This window comes from Larimichthys crocea, chromosome III, assembly GCF_000972845.2.
Source record: "Larimichthys crocea isolate SSNF chromosome III, L_crocea_2.0, whole genome shotgun sequence".
NCBI lineage: Eukaryota > Metazoa > Chordata > Actinopteri > Sciaenidae > Larimichthys > Larimichthys crocea.
Genome location: NC_040013.1, coordinates 31,591,287 through 31,607,904, shown reverse-complemented (window position 1 = coordinate 31,607,904; position 16,618 = coordinate 31,591,287). Strand labels below are relative to the sequence as shown.

The 16,618-nt window shown below is 39.2% G+C and overlaps 2 protein-coding genes across 4 annotated transcripts; one reads left to right on the top strand and one right to left on the bottom strand.

Annotated features, from left to right (window-relative positions):
- Positions 1-1,501: 1,501 nt before the first annotated feature.
- Positions 1,502-7,117, top strand: mier3b (mesoderm induction early response 1, family member 3 b). 3 transcript variants are annotated; one of them, XM_027273940.1, is made up of 13 exons: positions 1,502-1,597; positions 2,437-2,461; positions 2,703-2,848; positions 3,271-3,393; positions 3,551-3,674; positions 4,126-4,199; positions 4,330-4,402; positions 4,514-4,662; positions 4,838-4,919; positions 5,596-5,690; positions 5,811-5,938; positions 6,061-6,215; positions 6,311-7,117. In XM_027273940.1, exons 3-13 carry the CDS (start codon positions 2,750-2,752, stop codon positions 6,784-6,786), a joined length of 1,578 nt encoding a protein of 525 aa, XP_027129741.1. In that variant the 5' UTR covers positions 1,502-1,597; positions 2,437-2,461; positions 2,703-2,749; the 3' UTR covers positions 6,787-7,117. The 3 variants fall into 3 exon arrangements, with proteins under 3 accessions (XP_027129741.1, XP_010729546.2, XP_027129734.1); XM_010731244.3 differs by having other exon boundaries at positions 1,502-1,614; XM_027273933.1 differs by lacking the exon at positions 1,502-1,597 and adding an exon at positions 2,140-2,271.
- Positions 7,118-7,955: 838 nt separating this feature from the next.
- On the bottom strand, positions 7,956-14,528 carry elac1 (elaC ribonuclease Z 1). The gene is made up of 5 exons (XM_019259874.2): positions 14,184-14,528; positions 12,482-12,688; positions 12,269-12,327; positions 11,334-11,544; positions 7,956-10,765 (listed from the first exon to the last, which is right to left on the bottom strand). Exons 1-5 carry the CDS (start codon positions 14,338-14,340, stop codon positions 10,293-10,295), a joined length of 1,107 nt encoding a protein of 368 aa, XP_019115419.1. The 5' UTR covers positions 14,341-14,528; the 3' UTR covers positions 7,956-10,292.
- Between the last annotated feature and the right edge of the window lie 2,090 nt (positions 14,529-16,618).

Below are 16,618 nucleotides of genomic sequence, written 5' to 3'. Positions count from 1 at the left end.
TGGTCAAAAGTAACTTAAATCACCATTACAAAACACCAAATGTTGTATCCAACATGATGCTAATCCAACACAAACAAAATCCTCTCCTAAACAACACATCTATGTTATCTCTTCTAGCTACAGGTTATAGCTGAATGCCCAAAATGGACAAACAGAAAACATAGCCGCATTTGTATTGTCTTTTTATCATTCAAATCAGAATGATGCTTCCTACACAGAAAACACCTTCACTTGCCTGTCACGCATACTAACTTCATTGACAGCACAAGTTCATAAGGAAAACAACCTTTCAACACGGCAAAAAGACACAAACTTTCTGTTATTCTGCAGGAAGGCCCACCTCCTATCCTGAATCTGGATGAGCCAGGAAGCAGTTTATAGTCAGCGCCCTGTGCACAGATCTCCTGGCAGAAGCAGCTGGTGTAGGACTCACCTTGCCACAATGGCCAGTCGTATACATAAAATTGTTATTAATTAGGTCAGAGCTGGTAAAGTCTGTCCACCACTTTTTTTTTATTATTTATTACTTACCATATGATCAAAATGATGAGGTTTTACAGTCATCTAAAACAGGAAGGGAAGGAGGAGGGTGGATCTAAGCAGTGTGAAGAGACCAGCAATATTTTTACAGAGTGCTTTTGCCCTCTGCTGGCCTGTACACAGAATCAGTACATTTGTAATTTCTGAAAGAAGATTACTTCTATATATATATGACTATCAATAATATAGAGATTTCCAATCCTTCATCCCTCTTTCAGACTTCTCTTTGTCACAACTAGTCTTCAAATTTAATACACCATTGCCCATAAAGTTAAAGGAAAGGAATAATATAAAGGAATCATTTTGTTTTTAGACACATCCCTCTTTTTATTCCTATTTATACACATCACAAGAGTGATCGGCTGCATTCAGTTTAATAGGTGCTTTTGTCAGATATGTACATTTTTGATTTGTGCCAGGTGTAAATAATGCAATATAAGGTATAAAAGAAAATGTAAATGTAATTTGATAAGAAGCATCAATTCAAATTAAAACAGTGTAATAAACAGCCTAGTCCTTGGTGAAATTTTGATCCTACTCTACAGGTTATTTGTCACTGTCATTGCAGTGGCATGTGTATTAGTATTATACATAAATAAACGAAATGATGCAACAAATTGCTACATTTCTCCTATGAAATGATCTAATTGGAAACCTGACTAGGTTCATTTGAAGCCATTATGACCCCCACAATTAAAAGTCCATATATAAATATATAGTGGTGAAACTAAAACAGAGCCTCTAAATGCTATTTCTACGATTTAAAAAATAAAACAGTATTGGGGAGAACATGAAATCAGCTGGGATGTAGCGAGAATATTCTAGGAATGTTGCAGTAAAATGTTATTGTATGAAGTATTGACATGTTTAACGCAGATATCGATGTGATTTTGGTTTTCTATATATTTTTATATTTTCACACCGTGTATAAAACATTCCCGTTAGTCCGACCAGTGGCTGGTTTGAACGGCGTCACGACTCCGGCGGTCACCTGGACCTCTGATTGGCTCGGAGCTCTGATCCGGGTACTGCGCTAGAACGAGCCCATTAGCTAAAGGTACCAATATGGCGGAGGTAAGAGGGAAAACAGGGGAGAAGCAATCGATCTTAAATCGATATTTTTAAAATTTCTGCCTTGTATTTTTCGTTTTTAACCTATCGATTGGGGAAAGGGTAGTTTTTGCCAGCCGTGCAGCGTGTTTCGTGTCATAATTGTCATTTTATTCCCTCTAAAATATGCTTGAATGTCTGGAGTGATCCTTCACTACAAGGCCGCTGCGCCTTCGCTCTCTCAGCTGCTCCGGTGTAAATTGATACGTAAATTTAACGTTAGCTCGTTGGTTAAAAAAAAGGAAATAACTGGATTTTTATCGTGTTGGTTATGAGTGTAATTTTTTATTTTTTTTTCTATTCGGGACGAATAAGCGACGTCTGTGCTGTAAATATCATTTAACTCTGTCGATTTCAGTGCCGCGCAAACGAAATTAGTGTTTACATTTTTTTTTTCGGTGCATAACGTTTTAACACTGGGGTTAGCTCAGCTGGCTAGCTGGACATTTACAAGAGCCGACACTGCGTAAATCCCTCTGTCCCTCTCTGTGTCTTTCTCTGTTTTACTTCGATGGTGTCTTACGTAAGGTATCGTTTTGATTCAAGGCATTTAAATCTACATTTTCTCCAAGTGTGTAGCGTTTCAGCCGCGGCTAACGCCGTATTAGCCACCTATTTCAGGTAACGTTAGCGGCAGATGCAGTTTTTCCTACCCAAACTATTTTCTGTGCTCATAATACAGCTTTTTTTCTTCTTACTCCGTCTGATTGAATGTTTTTATGTCAAAGCGCTTGTATTATAGTTGAAGCCATGTTTTAACAAATGCACTTTTTATTTATTTTGCAGGCTTCCCTAGGGAGTTCAAGTCCAGGTAAGAAAACCTCTTGTTTTTAAATCAAGTGTTAGTATCTTTTTTAATTTAGCTGTTTTCTAATTAAACAAGTTTGCATAACAGAAATATAAAGATGTAATTCAGTGTGTTATTATGTATGTTGTTGCTTTTGTAATTGTACAAACGCGCTGCTTTTTTGTGAGTTTTCAAAAAAAAAAGTTCATTAGTTTGGTAAAGACTTGACACATTTATGATCCTGTTTTTCTTTTTCCTCGCTCAGTTGGCTCTTTATCGTCAGAGGACCATGACTTTGACCCCACGGCAGAAATGTTAGTTCATGAGTATGATGACGAGAGGACTCTGGAGGAGGAAGAGTCTCTGGAGGGAGGGAGGAATTTCCGCTCTGAAATTGCAGACCTGGAAAAGGTAAAGTAATAAATAAAACAGAATTTAGACAAATCTGCATATAAAAAAAAGATTTTTAATAGCAATAGTATGTTCACGCTGTGTGGTATTGTAACATTATGACCTTTTATGATCAGGGGAAACCGTCAAAGCTACAGATATAATTAATAAAGGTCAAATAAATTTAAGTAGACTCGCATTCTGTCTATTTCTTTCATAAATTGTCCACTTGAGTTCAGTAATTACCTATTTAGTGTGGCTGGGTTTACATTTTTGAAATTGCATTTGGGAAAAAAACAAAAACAACAAATCATATACGTACAGATCTACAATGAAGTTGAATACATAATGTTTTTTAATCTGAATGTTTTTTTTTTATAATTGGTGTGATGCAGGCTAAATTGATAATAGCTTCACTTCATTTCTAATTTGTTTTCTTCCAGGAGGGAAACATGCCTTTGGAAGAATTACTGGCCATTTATCGCTATGAGGCCTCGGCAGGCTCCAGTATAGACAGCTCCTCTGGTGACCTGACTGATGAGTTGCCTGACATGACGTTGGACAAGGTAAAAAACTGTTGCTATCTGATGGTCTAGGCAGTAAATAGATGAGATAGAGAAAATGATTAAAAGGGAATGTGTTTGTCTTCAGTATGTAACTCAGATATTTTGTTGGATCGTTTGTCTGGCCCGGTGTACAATGGATACTATTCTTTCTCCACAGGAGGAAATAGCTAAAGACCTGCTGTCTGGGGACTACGAGGAGGAAACCCAGTCCTCAGCTGATGATCTAACTCCTTCAGTCACCTCTCACGAGGCTACTGATTTCTTCCCAAGAACACTTCGATGTAAGTGACAGATCACTTAGAATTACAAGGATTACTTATTATGCGATCATTTAATATGTGATAAAATGTCCTTATCTGTAGTAGGATTAAATCTTGTTGCGTAATGACAGTGGAATAACTTGAGCAAACTACCAGATTTAAGATATTAGGGCTTGAACTAACATTTTTGTTTTCATTATTGATTCATTTGCAGATACTTCTCTTGATAATCCATAAATTTTTTCGGTCAAGTAAATATCAAAATATAGGGACAGTTCCCACTGACTGTTGTTGACTATATATTTGTTTTTTTGTTTTTTGTTTTTTAAATTAATGATACAAAATAAAGAAAATCAGCAAATATTCCCATTTGAGAACTACAGAATGTTTTGGGTGTTTTTAAACAACTTAATTATGAACCGACGTTGAAAATTGTGTCTGTGCATTTATTTGTTGCTTATTATTTCTTCAGCCAATGCTATCTCTGACGGTGATAAAGAGTCAGAGTGTGATGAAGATGGCCCAAGCCCAGAGGACTCTAGAAAGGTAAATGAGAAATGTTATTTTGGAACACGTTGAGAAACGGATGAAGAAAAATCATGTAAGATTTAAGTTGAATCAACACTCGTTCACTAAACGTGCACTGTGTTGACCTTTTGTTTGCATCTTCTCATAGGAAATAATGGTGGGAACACAGTACCAAGCAGAGGTTCCGTCTTGCCTCTGTCACTACAAAGATGGAGAAAAAGGTAACGGTCGCGTTTCTGTGTTCAGCACACGTGCTTGACAACGCTTACAGTGTTTTTATCCGTGAAATAATTTACTTGGACATGGCGACTAATCTGTACTTTGTTATACAGTTTACGAAGATGAAGACGAGTTATTATGGAGCCCAGGTACATTGCCAGAAAACAAGGTTAGGAGTTTCCTGTCTGAAGTGTTGTCACGGACAACAGATGAAAAGACAGGGTGTGACAAACCAGGGATGCATGTTCGAGACAACGAGCAGGTCAGTCATCAATCCTTTCATGTTGTAACCTAATGATGAACATGATATTAACAATGTATGTGAGCAGATGCAGTCTGTTAACTTTAAAGCACCATGTCCTTCCAGTGCTTCGAATTCTTCAGATTTTATGTTTTCATGCGATTCATTCACGATTCATTCATTCATTTCCACCCAGGCTTTACGCGAGCTTGTCAAGTGCAACTACAACACCCGTGAAGCACTAGAAAGATACTGCAGCCGGGTAAAGTCTTCAAAAGGTGAGCGAAGGAACCAGCGTGAATTCTTAAAATGTTGCTGTTGTGAAACTTTTGAATTCAGCTCGCTTATTCTGTCAAACTGAAGTACGAGGTCTGGCAGAATAAACAAATTTCCCATGTAGCATCTTCAAGGGTGCTGCGGCACTTGTGTAGTCATTAAGAACCCATGTACATTGACTCAGAGCTTTTCTCCAACGGTAGTACTTCACAGACTTCCCAGCTAATAATCTGCTCTGCAACATTGTACCGGGTGGGTACATAGATACCCACTGGGCGAAGTGTACGGGTTATTTTTTTCCAAAAATCAATAGTTTCCTTTTTGTCAGATCATGTCCACAGCAATTATTCCCATCCAGACTTGTTAGTTACACATGAGCAGGCAGACAGAGGAAGCCCGATAAGCTTTTTGTTTGAAGCAGACAGCAGAAAGAATATTTAAATTCAGAATGGAAGTTAAACGTGATGCCTATATGACAACAATCTGATTCAGCAAAGCAACATGCGCTCTTTTCAGTGTTAATGTTATTTATATACTTATTAGGATACAGTCTAAACTTGAACCTCAGAGCTGCTAGTTAGAATAAATAGTTTCCAAATCCATCCTGTGCACAAATGTGTCCTGGAGAAGAGCCTCGGAACAAAACTGTGTAATAATGTATTTCCTGTTTCATTTCAGAAAAATCACCTCCGTGGTCAGAAGAGGAGTGCAAGAACTTTGAACACGCACTACAGATGTATGACAAGAATTTTCACCTCATACAGAAACATAAAGTGAGTCTTTATTTTGTGATTTCGTCGAGATTCCCCTTCTACACACGAGTGAAAAGATGCACACATAGCTATGAAAGTTTCTCATCCATTTGTTTCCCCCTCTCGCTCTCTCTCTTTCAGGTTACAACACGAACAGTAGCAGAGTGTGTGGCGTTTTACTACATGTGGAAGAAATCGGAGCGCTTTGACTTCTTCGTGCAGCAGAATCGATTCGGGAAGAAGAAGTACAGCAGCTATCCTGGTGTAACGTAAGTGAACAGAAGAAGATTATATTGGCTCACGTTCCTTTTGTGATTAATAGAAATTGAGCTTTATAAGGAAAGTGCGTCTTTTAATCTGGAAAACGGTTGTTTGTTTTTTTTGTATCCAGTGACTTGATGGACCGGCTGGTGGATGAAGCAGAGGGACTGGCAGTGGACAGTTCCTCCTCTGTGTGTTCAGGAGCAGGTGGAGGAGGAAGGCTGGAGACCACCACAGACCAACAGCTCAGCCTGCTCAACTCAATCACTGCCAGCGACCTCACAGGTTAGTAACGGCTGCTGTAGTTCTGCCTTTATGAGAAAAAAAAACTTGAAAAAAACAGTCAATTAACGTTATTTTACTGTCCTGTCTCTTTGCAGCTTTGAGTAACAGTGTAGCCACGGTGTGCAGCCCTGCAGAGGTTAGTTGTCTGGACTCCTACAGCTTTCCTCCACTGGAAAGTCTCCACCGCGGATCCCTGAACCACGACGAATCCCTCGGTTTCCCATCTAACGGTGCAGACCCCGACTGCCTCAACATGCTCGACGCCGGCTTCTACCACTCCGAGCTGGGCCAGCTAGGAGGAGTGTGCGTCAACAAGGACTGCGAGCGGCCCTCCAAGAGACTCAAGATGGCTCTGCCTGACTCCTTTATCAGTGACGTGTCTGTGGGCAACCTTGGAGTGGACTTCGAAGCGCGACGGACAGCGGCGCACCACCACCGAATCACCGGTGCCAAAATGGCAGTGTCCGTCACAGACTTTGGGAGCTTGGCTGGCAGCGGCGAGCCCAACGGGTTTCTGGGAGCACATGCACGACACCACACACAGCACACAGCAGCACTTCAGTCAGAGTGATCTTCCTCATGTTCTTCCCTTTTGAAACCCCTTATACCGCTTGTACATAAGACTGACCTCACTGGAGAATTCGATTTGTTTAAATTCTATTATATATATATATATATATATATATATACATATCTATATATATGTATATGAATATACTTTTTTGTTTTCATTTGTGTAATATGACATCAGTGATGTCTTCATATAGAACTAAATCTTGATTTCTCTCAAGAGTTTATATAGCCATTTATTTTATTTTTGTTTTGCGGTCTTGAGATGTGTAACGTCCATGTACAGTGGGGCCCAGAGGCTGCAGTGGAAGAGTTGTGTATCTTCATCCCTCTCTCATTTCACACAACATCTTCAGAGCTACAAATATGTTATCCTGCCTCTTCCAGCTGCCAAAATGGCTTAGTTTTCTGCCTCGCGGTGTTAGGCGTATTTAGTCGCTTGTCTTTTTTGTTGTTTGAAGTGGTACTTTATTTCCTTTTTTTTTTTTTTAAATGGTGTTTGGTTTACAGGTACTTTTTTTTTTTTTTTTTTTTAGTACCAGTTTGGTGCAAGTGGTTTTATTTGCCCCCTAAACAAACCTGGCTAGACATTGTATGAAGAGCAACACTAGCGTGGAGATTAGCTTGGAGACCCCGGAAGTGTCGTGGCTTCTGCTGCTAAGGCCTTCTAGTTGGTTTTTGTTCTTTTATGTTCTCCTGTGGATGCTTGTCTGTAGGCTGTCTGCTGTTTACTTTAAAACTGTTCAAAGTTGCCAAACTGGAACACGTGAATGTTTGCAACAGTTCATTTTTTTAAATTAAAATTATTATATTCCTTTTTAGTCGAGCCCAAAGTATAGTCCTGGATTCATAGTTTTTCTTTTCCTTTTTTGTAGGAACGTAATGGGAGGTCTGTTTTTTCAGTTGGTATTGTTAAAGGTTTTTTTTTTGTTTTTGTTTTTTTCTAGAAAGAAAACCGTAACAGCAATTTGAATGCAAGTATTGTCGGGTCCTTAGTCCTTTAAACATCAGGCACCGTAAAGTTTGTATTTATTGCATATACCTGCTGGTGAGATTTTGTTCTGGACTAATGCTTCGCTCATGCTACTATTGGCAAGCTTAGCTGTATATGTCCTTTTTTTTTTTTTGTTGTTAAAAAATTTTTTATATGCTCCTAAATTAAGTAAAGCCTTTTTTTTTTTTTTTTTTTTTTTTAGACCACTTTGCAAGCTTGGGTGAACCTGTTAGCAGTATTATCTGTTTATTTAAAGCCACTCTGTTCGTTGTATTTAACCTCTGCCTAACCTGTACTGACTAGAGAACGCCTTGTATAATCTGGCCCACGATTTCTTGGGAGTCTAGTAGCAGAAACGGAGCTGTTTTCTCTTGACTGAAGTTCATCGTGAATTGTAAAATGTTTAGAGGGTCATCGTCAGTTGATTGGATGCAGTAGTAGTGTTTACTTAATTTATCTATGCATTGTGCTATGAATAATTAGTTTGTTTCAGGGGTACATCTTTTTTTTTTTTGTGTGTGTGTGTTATGTCCATAGATGTTGTTATTCACCAGACAGGATTCATGCTTAAAAACCATCATTAAGTTTGATCAATAATTCAGTTTCCCGGCATCAGAGAAGATATTCACATCTGTGTTTCATGTAAATATTTAGCAAATAGCCTTTAAAAAGTCTATTAACTGACCTCTTACACTTGTGAATCTGTGTTAATACAAATGTTTTAATTTGATTCCTTGTCAGAAGGCAATAATTTGTAGATATGTACAGACATTTTGGGTTTGCATTTTACCGGTTGACTTGGTGTTTGAATTTTTTATTTTTATTTTCCCCCTTCTCTCTTTGGAAAGTCATGATACCCAGACCCCCCCATGACCCAGCTGAAACCATGCATGCCAGCTGCGTCTGTTTTCTCAAGTGTACCACTGAAAACGGCTTTACCTGAAGACGTATTGATATTACTCAGTGTTGCAAATTTGCATTTGAAACTTGCAGCCATGTGTAAAAGACGCTCATCTTTCTTTCCTCAAAAAACAAAAAAAAAAACACAGAAAAAAAATCTTTTTACATGTCGTCGTCTATAATTGTCTTGATGGTAAAGGGATGGCTGCTGCTCTAAGTATGTGGAGAGCTAGTTTCTCTTTTTAATGCAATGTGCATAATGCAGTAGGTCCTCCAAGCTCTTCTAGCTTTAGCAGTGCAGTGATATTTATTTCACCTGTGGTTTGTACAAAGACTCAGAAAAACTGAGAATGTAAAGGCCATTAAGTAGTAGAAGTAGGTTTTTTCACCACCCTGTGAACTCTCGAAAAATGTGATATATTATTGATATCTCTGGTATGAGACTTGTGTGTGCAAGCAAGCACTAAACAAATTTATTTTATATTTTGTATTGTGTTTTGAAGTTTAAAAAGGAAAAAAAAATTATAGCAGTTGTGGTTTTGAAAACGAAAACTCGAGTCCTTTGACGAAAACAGAAACACCTTTGTGAATAAAAAAACCTACAAAACTTAAAAATGTATATCCAGAAATATAGACAATCAAAAACTTCACTATGAGAAATGTTCAGAAGCTATCTTTATTGTTTATAAGAATTGTACATAAACATTGAGTTGTTTTTTTCTTTTTTTTTCTTTTGTTAAACATTATTTTGTATTTTCTGTTGTACTTTAATACCTTGTGTACAGATCCAGAAATAAAGCTCTGGAAAAGGTTCACAGACGATCACATATTCTTTGTCATCACACAAGCTACATTCACTGAGTCATATAGAAAAATGTGTTGAAAAAAAAGTGTTGATATTACAAACTGAAAGAAAACACAAGACAAACCTATGACATGATTCATTCACACAGTTTAATTAGGAAAATTTCTAATAAAATGGAAATTTTGACCTTTTTGGATTCTTCCATTTGAAGAATTACTAATTAATTCATATAAAGATTAAAAGGCTGTCCATCTCTACGTTTTGTTTAGCTTGACAGACTGTAGGCTGTTCTGAAGTTTTCAAGTGTAATACACATCATCTTCATTATTTGCTCAGTCCTGTCCAAGTTTACTTCAAATTTCAGCTTGACAGTGGATCTACTGATGAAGGCCATGTGATACAGTTGAAAGCCAGAATGAGCAAGTAAGCGGCTGAGTCAACAGCTCAACCATAATGGATGCTCATGGAAAACTTGGTGCGAGATTGTAAGCTTAAGCTAGAAAGTGAGTTGACATTTAGCTGAGATTTTTCTTTTGCCAACTGACTACTCCCATTTAATAATTTCAGGGTTTTTTAATAATAAACTTGATAAAGTGCAGCTAAAAGATGAACAAATATGTAAAAATGTCCCCTTTTACATGTTTATTTTTTTTTTTTGCAGTTCTAGTTAAAATACCTACCTTTTTACCTAATTTTCATGTCTTAGAATGATTATCAAATTATTCTTGTATCTGCCAAGACTTTTTCCATTTTTTTATGAGATCTACAGGATCTACAATATCAAAACTAGATCAGTAGTTCATTGCCTTCATCTTTTCAGAGGAACAGGCAGAGTCAGAAAGTCCTCAGCTAGAGTCACTTCTATACCACTGTCCTGTAGAGCATCTTCAGCCTGTCTCTTGAGCTCCGAGACGTCATCCTCATCCCCTTCCTTCTGCAGGGAGCAGGGTTTGTACCTCTGACTGAAATGGTACAGCACCAGCCTCCGTGCACAGCACGCCCGAGCCACCGCTGCCGCCATTTCAGGTGTGCTGTGTCCATGGTCCACTGCTTTCTCTCGTTGCTCGTTCCCAAGGGTGGCCTCGTGAACCAGAAGATCTGCTCCACTGCACAACATCAGAGGTCCCTCCCCGACAATTGAGCTACAGTCGCCTAAAATGCAGACTTTCCTCCCAGGAATGGCTTCTTCTAGCACCTCGCTAGGAAGAATTACATGCCCGCTCTCCAGGGTTACGGGGTCTCCAGCTTTCAGCCGTCCATAAAGCGGGCCTGGTTTTAGGCCTAGGGGACACAAAATTGAACCATTTATAATATCCTACAAGTTCCAATTGGAGGACACTTTTGTGGAATAGATTTAAAACAGCTAGTAGTTTACATAGTAAGTACATAAGTATTGCCAACAAAATGAACTTAAAGTATTAAATACTTGAGTAAAATGTCTCAAAATGACGACAATACAAATTATTGGGTGAGCTCTGTGTAAGTCAGCCTAAATGTGGATACATTAGTGCCACATTCTGGCCAACAAATTAAAAAAAAACAACCTACAAATAATTTCCTAATAGAATTACAATTACAACAAAAAAGGAAATAAATACATGAGATTTCAATTAATCTAATTTCACATTATTATATATTATGACATAATGAATGCCAGTAAATGATTTCAGTCATTATCAATCATTTAACTGTCCATACACCCTCATGAGATATTCTGTAAACTCTTGTTTTCTTAATTAAAAACTGTCCAATTAAAAACATTAGAATGAAAACATTTGCTACAATGTGTAACTGGTACTGGAAATATGTTTTTTTTGTCTTTTTCCCTTTTTAACTATAATAAATGTACCTAGTTCCTTTAGGAGTTCAGTCTTCAGTCTTCCTGGTCGATCATGCTCCTGAACGCAAAAACCAAAAGAGGGGATGCGGTGAAACAATCTGAAGGCCTTGACAACAAACTTCTTGTCTTCAAAGAGGAGGTAACTGTCACTGGAGACATCCAGGGAGATCGTCCTGCCTGGCTGCTCCTGTGGGTGTGGAGGGCCGTGCTCCAATGTCATCTGAAGAGACACAAAATGAAACATTACATGCCCCCTGTGTGGGTGGAGAACATTGTCACACTTCTTGAGTACATATTTTCAAATGTATTTAAATAAATGAATTGAAGTTAAGCTCAAACTAAGAGTTTTTTCTTATTTCAATTCGTGGCAGCCGCAGCTAGTAGTGGCACTTCCGGTGGCAGCCCGAGCTGCCACTGACCTGCCGCAGCAGCTGCCGGTATGTGAGACAGGCAAATTAATGCGGAACTCACGTAAATGAAATGTTACTTCCATCGAGTCTGATACAGCAATGACTGTTTTATAACAGTCAGTAACCCACATGTGCACACACAGCAGCAGCAGTTGAGAGATTAATTAAAACCTCGCAAATTAATGCAGAACTTACGTAATACCAACTAGCTACTACCAATGAGTCTAATACAACTCTGACGACTGTTTTATAAAATAAAAATTAAAAACAGATGCCCATAACACCAGCAGTTGCCGTGGCAGGTCCGTGGCGGCTGCCTCAGACACCGCTAGGGCAGTAGTGGCAGCTGCCTCAGATACTGGCAGCTGCTGCGGCAGGTCAGTGGCGGCTCAGGCTGCCACTGGAAATGCCACTACTAGCTGCCGCTGCCACGAATTGAGCCAACCCTCTCTCTGGACATGTCGACATAACTTTACAAAGAGCTAAGGTGTGATTTATCACCACACAAGTGTAATACCAATATCAGTCACAAACCTCCGCACTGAGCTGTCCCTCTTCTGGACTCTGGTCAGTTGTGGGCTCCAGCTCATGTACTACAGAAACATCCAATAACGTGCAATAAAACAACAAAGATAAATATGAATAAAGTACTTTAAACTGGAAGTAGAAACTATTTAATCTGCTGAGAGTAATACTAAACATGCATAAACTGCAGTAATGTGGACAGTGGATATATTTTAGACCTGCCTGCATAAGGGAAGATCAGCTGTGAGCCTGTAAGACCAAGCGTCACTCTGAGAAACTGTCTGAGGCCCCGGGGCCCGTAGATGTCCACACAGTTGAGGGTCTGCTGGGGGTCACAGTTGGTGTTGAGGCTCACAGTGCAAAGGAGACCAGGCAGACCAAACAGGTGGTCTCCATGCAAGTGGGAGATGAAAACCTTGGTGATTCGACCTGGGTAGAAAACGTATGATCACACACTCCAGCATAATACAATATGGATGTAAATTAGATAGGAAGTTTTAATCCTGGATTAAATTTCAGTAAAAACTTTAAGAGTTACAATAATCATAAGATAATGAGACACAATGTTGATCTTCATAACTTTATTCTTCTGAGATCAGAAAACATCAAGGTCAAGCCGTAGTAAAAAGTAACTAAGTACGTACAATTTAGAAGTACTTATTTCAATTTTCTGCAATTTTTCTACTTAAAATATCGCACAAGTTATGTATATATGTATATGTTCAAAGATTACTCCACCATTACCAGCTCCAACATTAAAGTCATGCACCTATTAATGTAGTACATCAATAAGTACAATTCAATAATATCATATACCTTATTGTAAAATCCATCATTTTGCATAATGAGTAGTTTTACTTCTTTTATTTTGATGTTAATACTTTTGTACTTTTACTTAAAGTCTGTGTAAAGGTAATTCTGAGATTTCTTTTGAAATTACAATAAATCTGTTGCTGAAAACACTCTCTGAATGATTTATATTTGGAATATGGAGTTAGAGGTTGACACAGTTTTTAACCTTTTTAACAGTTTAAAGGGTGGCTTGAGAGAGATTATTTCATCTCTCTCAGAGTGTTTCACAGTTAGTCATGTCATTTTCTGAACTCATCTGACACGTTTCAGTCGCTTCAAAATTGCTGCTTGACTGCACATACGAGTGGACGCGGCTTCAGCACATTCAGCAAACACGCCCCCACAGTGCTGGAAACTGAGAATGAATTTTTACCTGATTTTGACACCTAATTTCAGAAACTTGTCAATATTTTTAATCATTCAAATTTGGCTGGGTGGTTAATAACACTTTCTTCTTTGATCCAATAAACTCCATAGTTATTCTTACTTTACACAGACTTTAAGTCAAGTTTTTAATATGTATTGTTATTTTTACTTGTGGAAAAAGATCTGGTCTGTAAGTGTGTTATTTGCTAAAGAAAACAAAGTGTCAAGTGCACAATCCACACAGAAAGCTAGATTTTCTTTCCAGCTATAATAAAACAAACCATACAGTATCAGCTGCCATATCAGTATTCTGTGAATTTTTCCCCTTCCAAAAATCATTATTTGTCTCATTCTCAAAAATCCCATATGGTCCAAATTTCAGTATTTCTTCCACCAATGAGATGAAGTCATAGCAGAAGAATTTCAGGTGTCAGGACTGAAAAGCAACTTCTAAGTACTTTACAAGTCAAATGAATGTGGGTTTTGCACCTTATCACCTTTTGAGTACATCTTAAATTTAGTTTTTCAGTTAATTTCTCTACTTTTGGAGAGGGAAGTAGTGATGCTGCAGAGAAGACATAACAGTTTTCATGTTTCCAGGACAAAATGGACTGTGTGGAAGGCATGCGCGTTTAAATAAAAAGTGTATTCAGGCTTGATTTGCAAGAACTTGAGACTTTGTGTACGAGCAGCTGCAGTGACTCACCGGCTCTGAGCTGGCTCTTCATCAGCTGTGTCTGGGTTCCTTCTCCGCAGTCAAACAGCCAGCACTCCCCCTCTGTCCGCAGCACCAGAGCCGAGGCGCCGCGGTGAGGAGACGGGTAGGCTGAGCCGGTCCCGAGGAAAGTCACATCCATGCTCATCCTCCGCAAGTTAGAAGAAAACTGCTACAGAAATAAAAACTACAAGTGAAACTGTGTACCATGCTCACTGTAAAGACAGGTCACACAGTGATGACGGAACAGGAGCGTCAGTGAGGCATTCAGGGCACGTTGGATTTCTCAAGCTTGACAAACTATTGTTAGTTGAGTGTGGGACTCGCACAGGACGCGTTACAGCGTCAACTCACACCCGGCGTGCCGTATTCACGCAAGATCACGAGATCACGCGAGAATCCTGGACGTACGAGAGACCCCGAGATAAACTGTGTACAGTGGGGGATACGTTCTAGAAATAACCCGCAATAAATGAAATCCGCAAAGTTTTACAATTATTATACACGTTTAAAGGCCGTAAAACCCCTAACCATACACTTTTATACACCTTTTTACATGCATTTTGTACAGTACTCCCTTAGTTAATCAGGACGAAGAACACAATGCGCGTTCATACTGTACAGCACGCTGTAAAAAAAAATACATGCAAAATTACACCCAAAAAAATCCGCGAAAAGTGAACCGCGTTTTAGCGAGGGACGAATAAAGAAAACAACAAACAGCTGACTTTGCTTCTCCTACGTGGAGGAGATTATAAAAAGCATCTGTTGTGTCATAAATGATTGTGTGTTGTTCCACTTCAACAATTAGTATCTCATCATCCATGTTGAGACCCGATCGATCTTTGATCACCAGGTGCCACCGGTCATGCGGTAACGTTGATGTGAAGTTGTAAAAAGCTACATGAACTGCGTATTGTGTTTTATTTTGAAAGGGGGCGTAAGTTTATTACGTTGATTCTGTGTCGGATTTCCTGTCTGTCTTCCTTTGTTGAAATTTCCGAGGTTTAGCAGCGGCTCGCTTAAAAAATAGAAATGCTACGGAATGCTCGCGCCGTGGCGCGATGAGACGCTTCTGGGACGCGCCATGTGCGAGCGCTCTCATTGACTAGACTGGAAGCTATCTGCTCCGGTGACCGCGGCGAAGCCGTAACGCGGCCGTAACACCTCCGGTGTGAGTGGGCCTTAAGGCGCACACTATATGTTATCCACCGCGCTTATTATTCTTACGCCCGTTTTTTTGGCTCGCTACTCCTCCAAGAGTTTTTGTCGCACATACACGAAACGGTTATCAAAACGTGCGGCTCGGCTGGGAATCGATTGCTATGACTTTTCTAAGAGTTTCGGCAAACGGTTTTGCCAAAAATCGCCAAAAACGACGCCAAAAAAAATGAATGGGTGTGTATTGCGAGAACTTTCGAGAGCTAGAGTGCATGATGTCATCACTACAGTGGAGAGGGAGAGAAAAAGTCGTCGAAAAATAAATTTGTAAACTGCAACTGTGGCCGCAAATGTGAAGCTACAGAAATCATTTATAGCTAGAAACGTAGGAAAATTCGAGGCGGGCGCAGTGATAACACTGCTGAAGCTGTCAGCTTTATAGTTTTGGCTCGAGACGTGAAGATTCGGCAGCAGCACCCATTGACACCCTCATAGACTCCCATGTTAAAAAGGCGGGAAATTTTCTGGAGGAAAGCAGAAGTAACGTTTCTCTGAATTGCTCCTAAGGGCACATTTCTTCATTTATTGACACAAAACGACTATGTAGACGTTCAGGAAGGGCTCAGCCTGCTTCAGGTTAAGTCGGTTCAATGATTGGAAATACGGTTTGGTCAGAGATCCTTCCTCTTCGAGGGAAGGTCTCAGCATTTTCTCTCAGTCTCTGTCAGGATTTCCAACTGACATTCTAACAGGTGCAGATTAGCTGCTGCTGATTAGGTCCTAGTTGCTTGGCAACCTCAAGCCCGCCTGAAGGAGGAGAGGGGGGAGAAGCCGAGCGGCGGCCATCTTAGCAGTTTTGGCACTTAATTGGAACTTGTCTGTCTAAAATGACACACAGAGATAGCAGAGAGAGTAAAGACATGCTAATTAGCATTAGCCACTAAGAATTAAATACATGCTAATGTTAACCACTAAGAATTAAATACATGCTAATGTTAACATGTTAATGTTAACATGTTAATGGTAATTGCTAGCGCGTCAGCACATGTGTTAACATGCTAATGGTAACATGGTAATGCTAACATGCTAATGTTAATTGCTAGCGCATCAACGTTAACATGTTAATGCTAACATACTAATATTAACAAGCTAACATGTTAATGCTAACATGGTAATGCTAATTGCTAGCACGTCACCGCATTGGCACTAACAATGTTAACATGCTAATGATAACATTTTAATGTTAACTGCTAGCGCATCAATGT

What these genes read in the sequence shown, in the direction of transcription:
- mier3b (XM_010731244.3), top strand. An exon ending in AAATTGCAGACCTGGAAAAG is followed by an intron (nt 2,849 to 3,270) that starts GTAAAGTAATAA and finishes GTTTTCTTCCAG; the next exon opens with GAGGGAAACATGCCTTTGGA. An exon ending in CTTCCCAAGAACACTTCGAT is followed by an intron (nt 3,675 to 4,125) that starts GTAAGTGACAGA and finishes TTATTTCTTCAG; the next exon opens with CCAATGCTATCTCTGACGGT.
- elac1 (XM_019259874.2), bottom strand. Translation starts at nt 14,340, where the DNA reads ATGAGCATGGATGTGACTTTCCTCGGGACCGGCTCAGCCTACCCGTCT. An exon ending in GCTGATCTTCCCTTATGCAG is followed by an intron (nt 12,328 to 12,481) that starts GCAGGTCTAAAA and finishes ATGTTTCTGTAG; the next exon opens with TACATGAGCTGGAGCCCACA. An exon ending in AGGGACAGCTCAGTGCGGAG is followed by an intron (nt 11,545 to 12,268) that starts GTTTGTGACTGA and finishes GTGTCTCTTCAG; the next exon opens with ATGACATTGGAGCACGGCCC.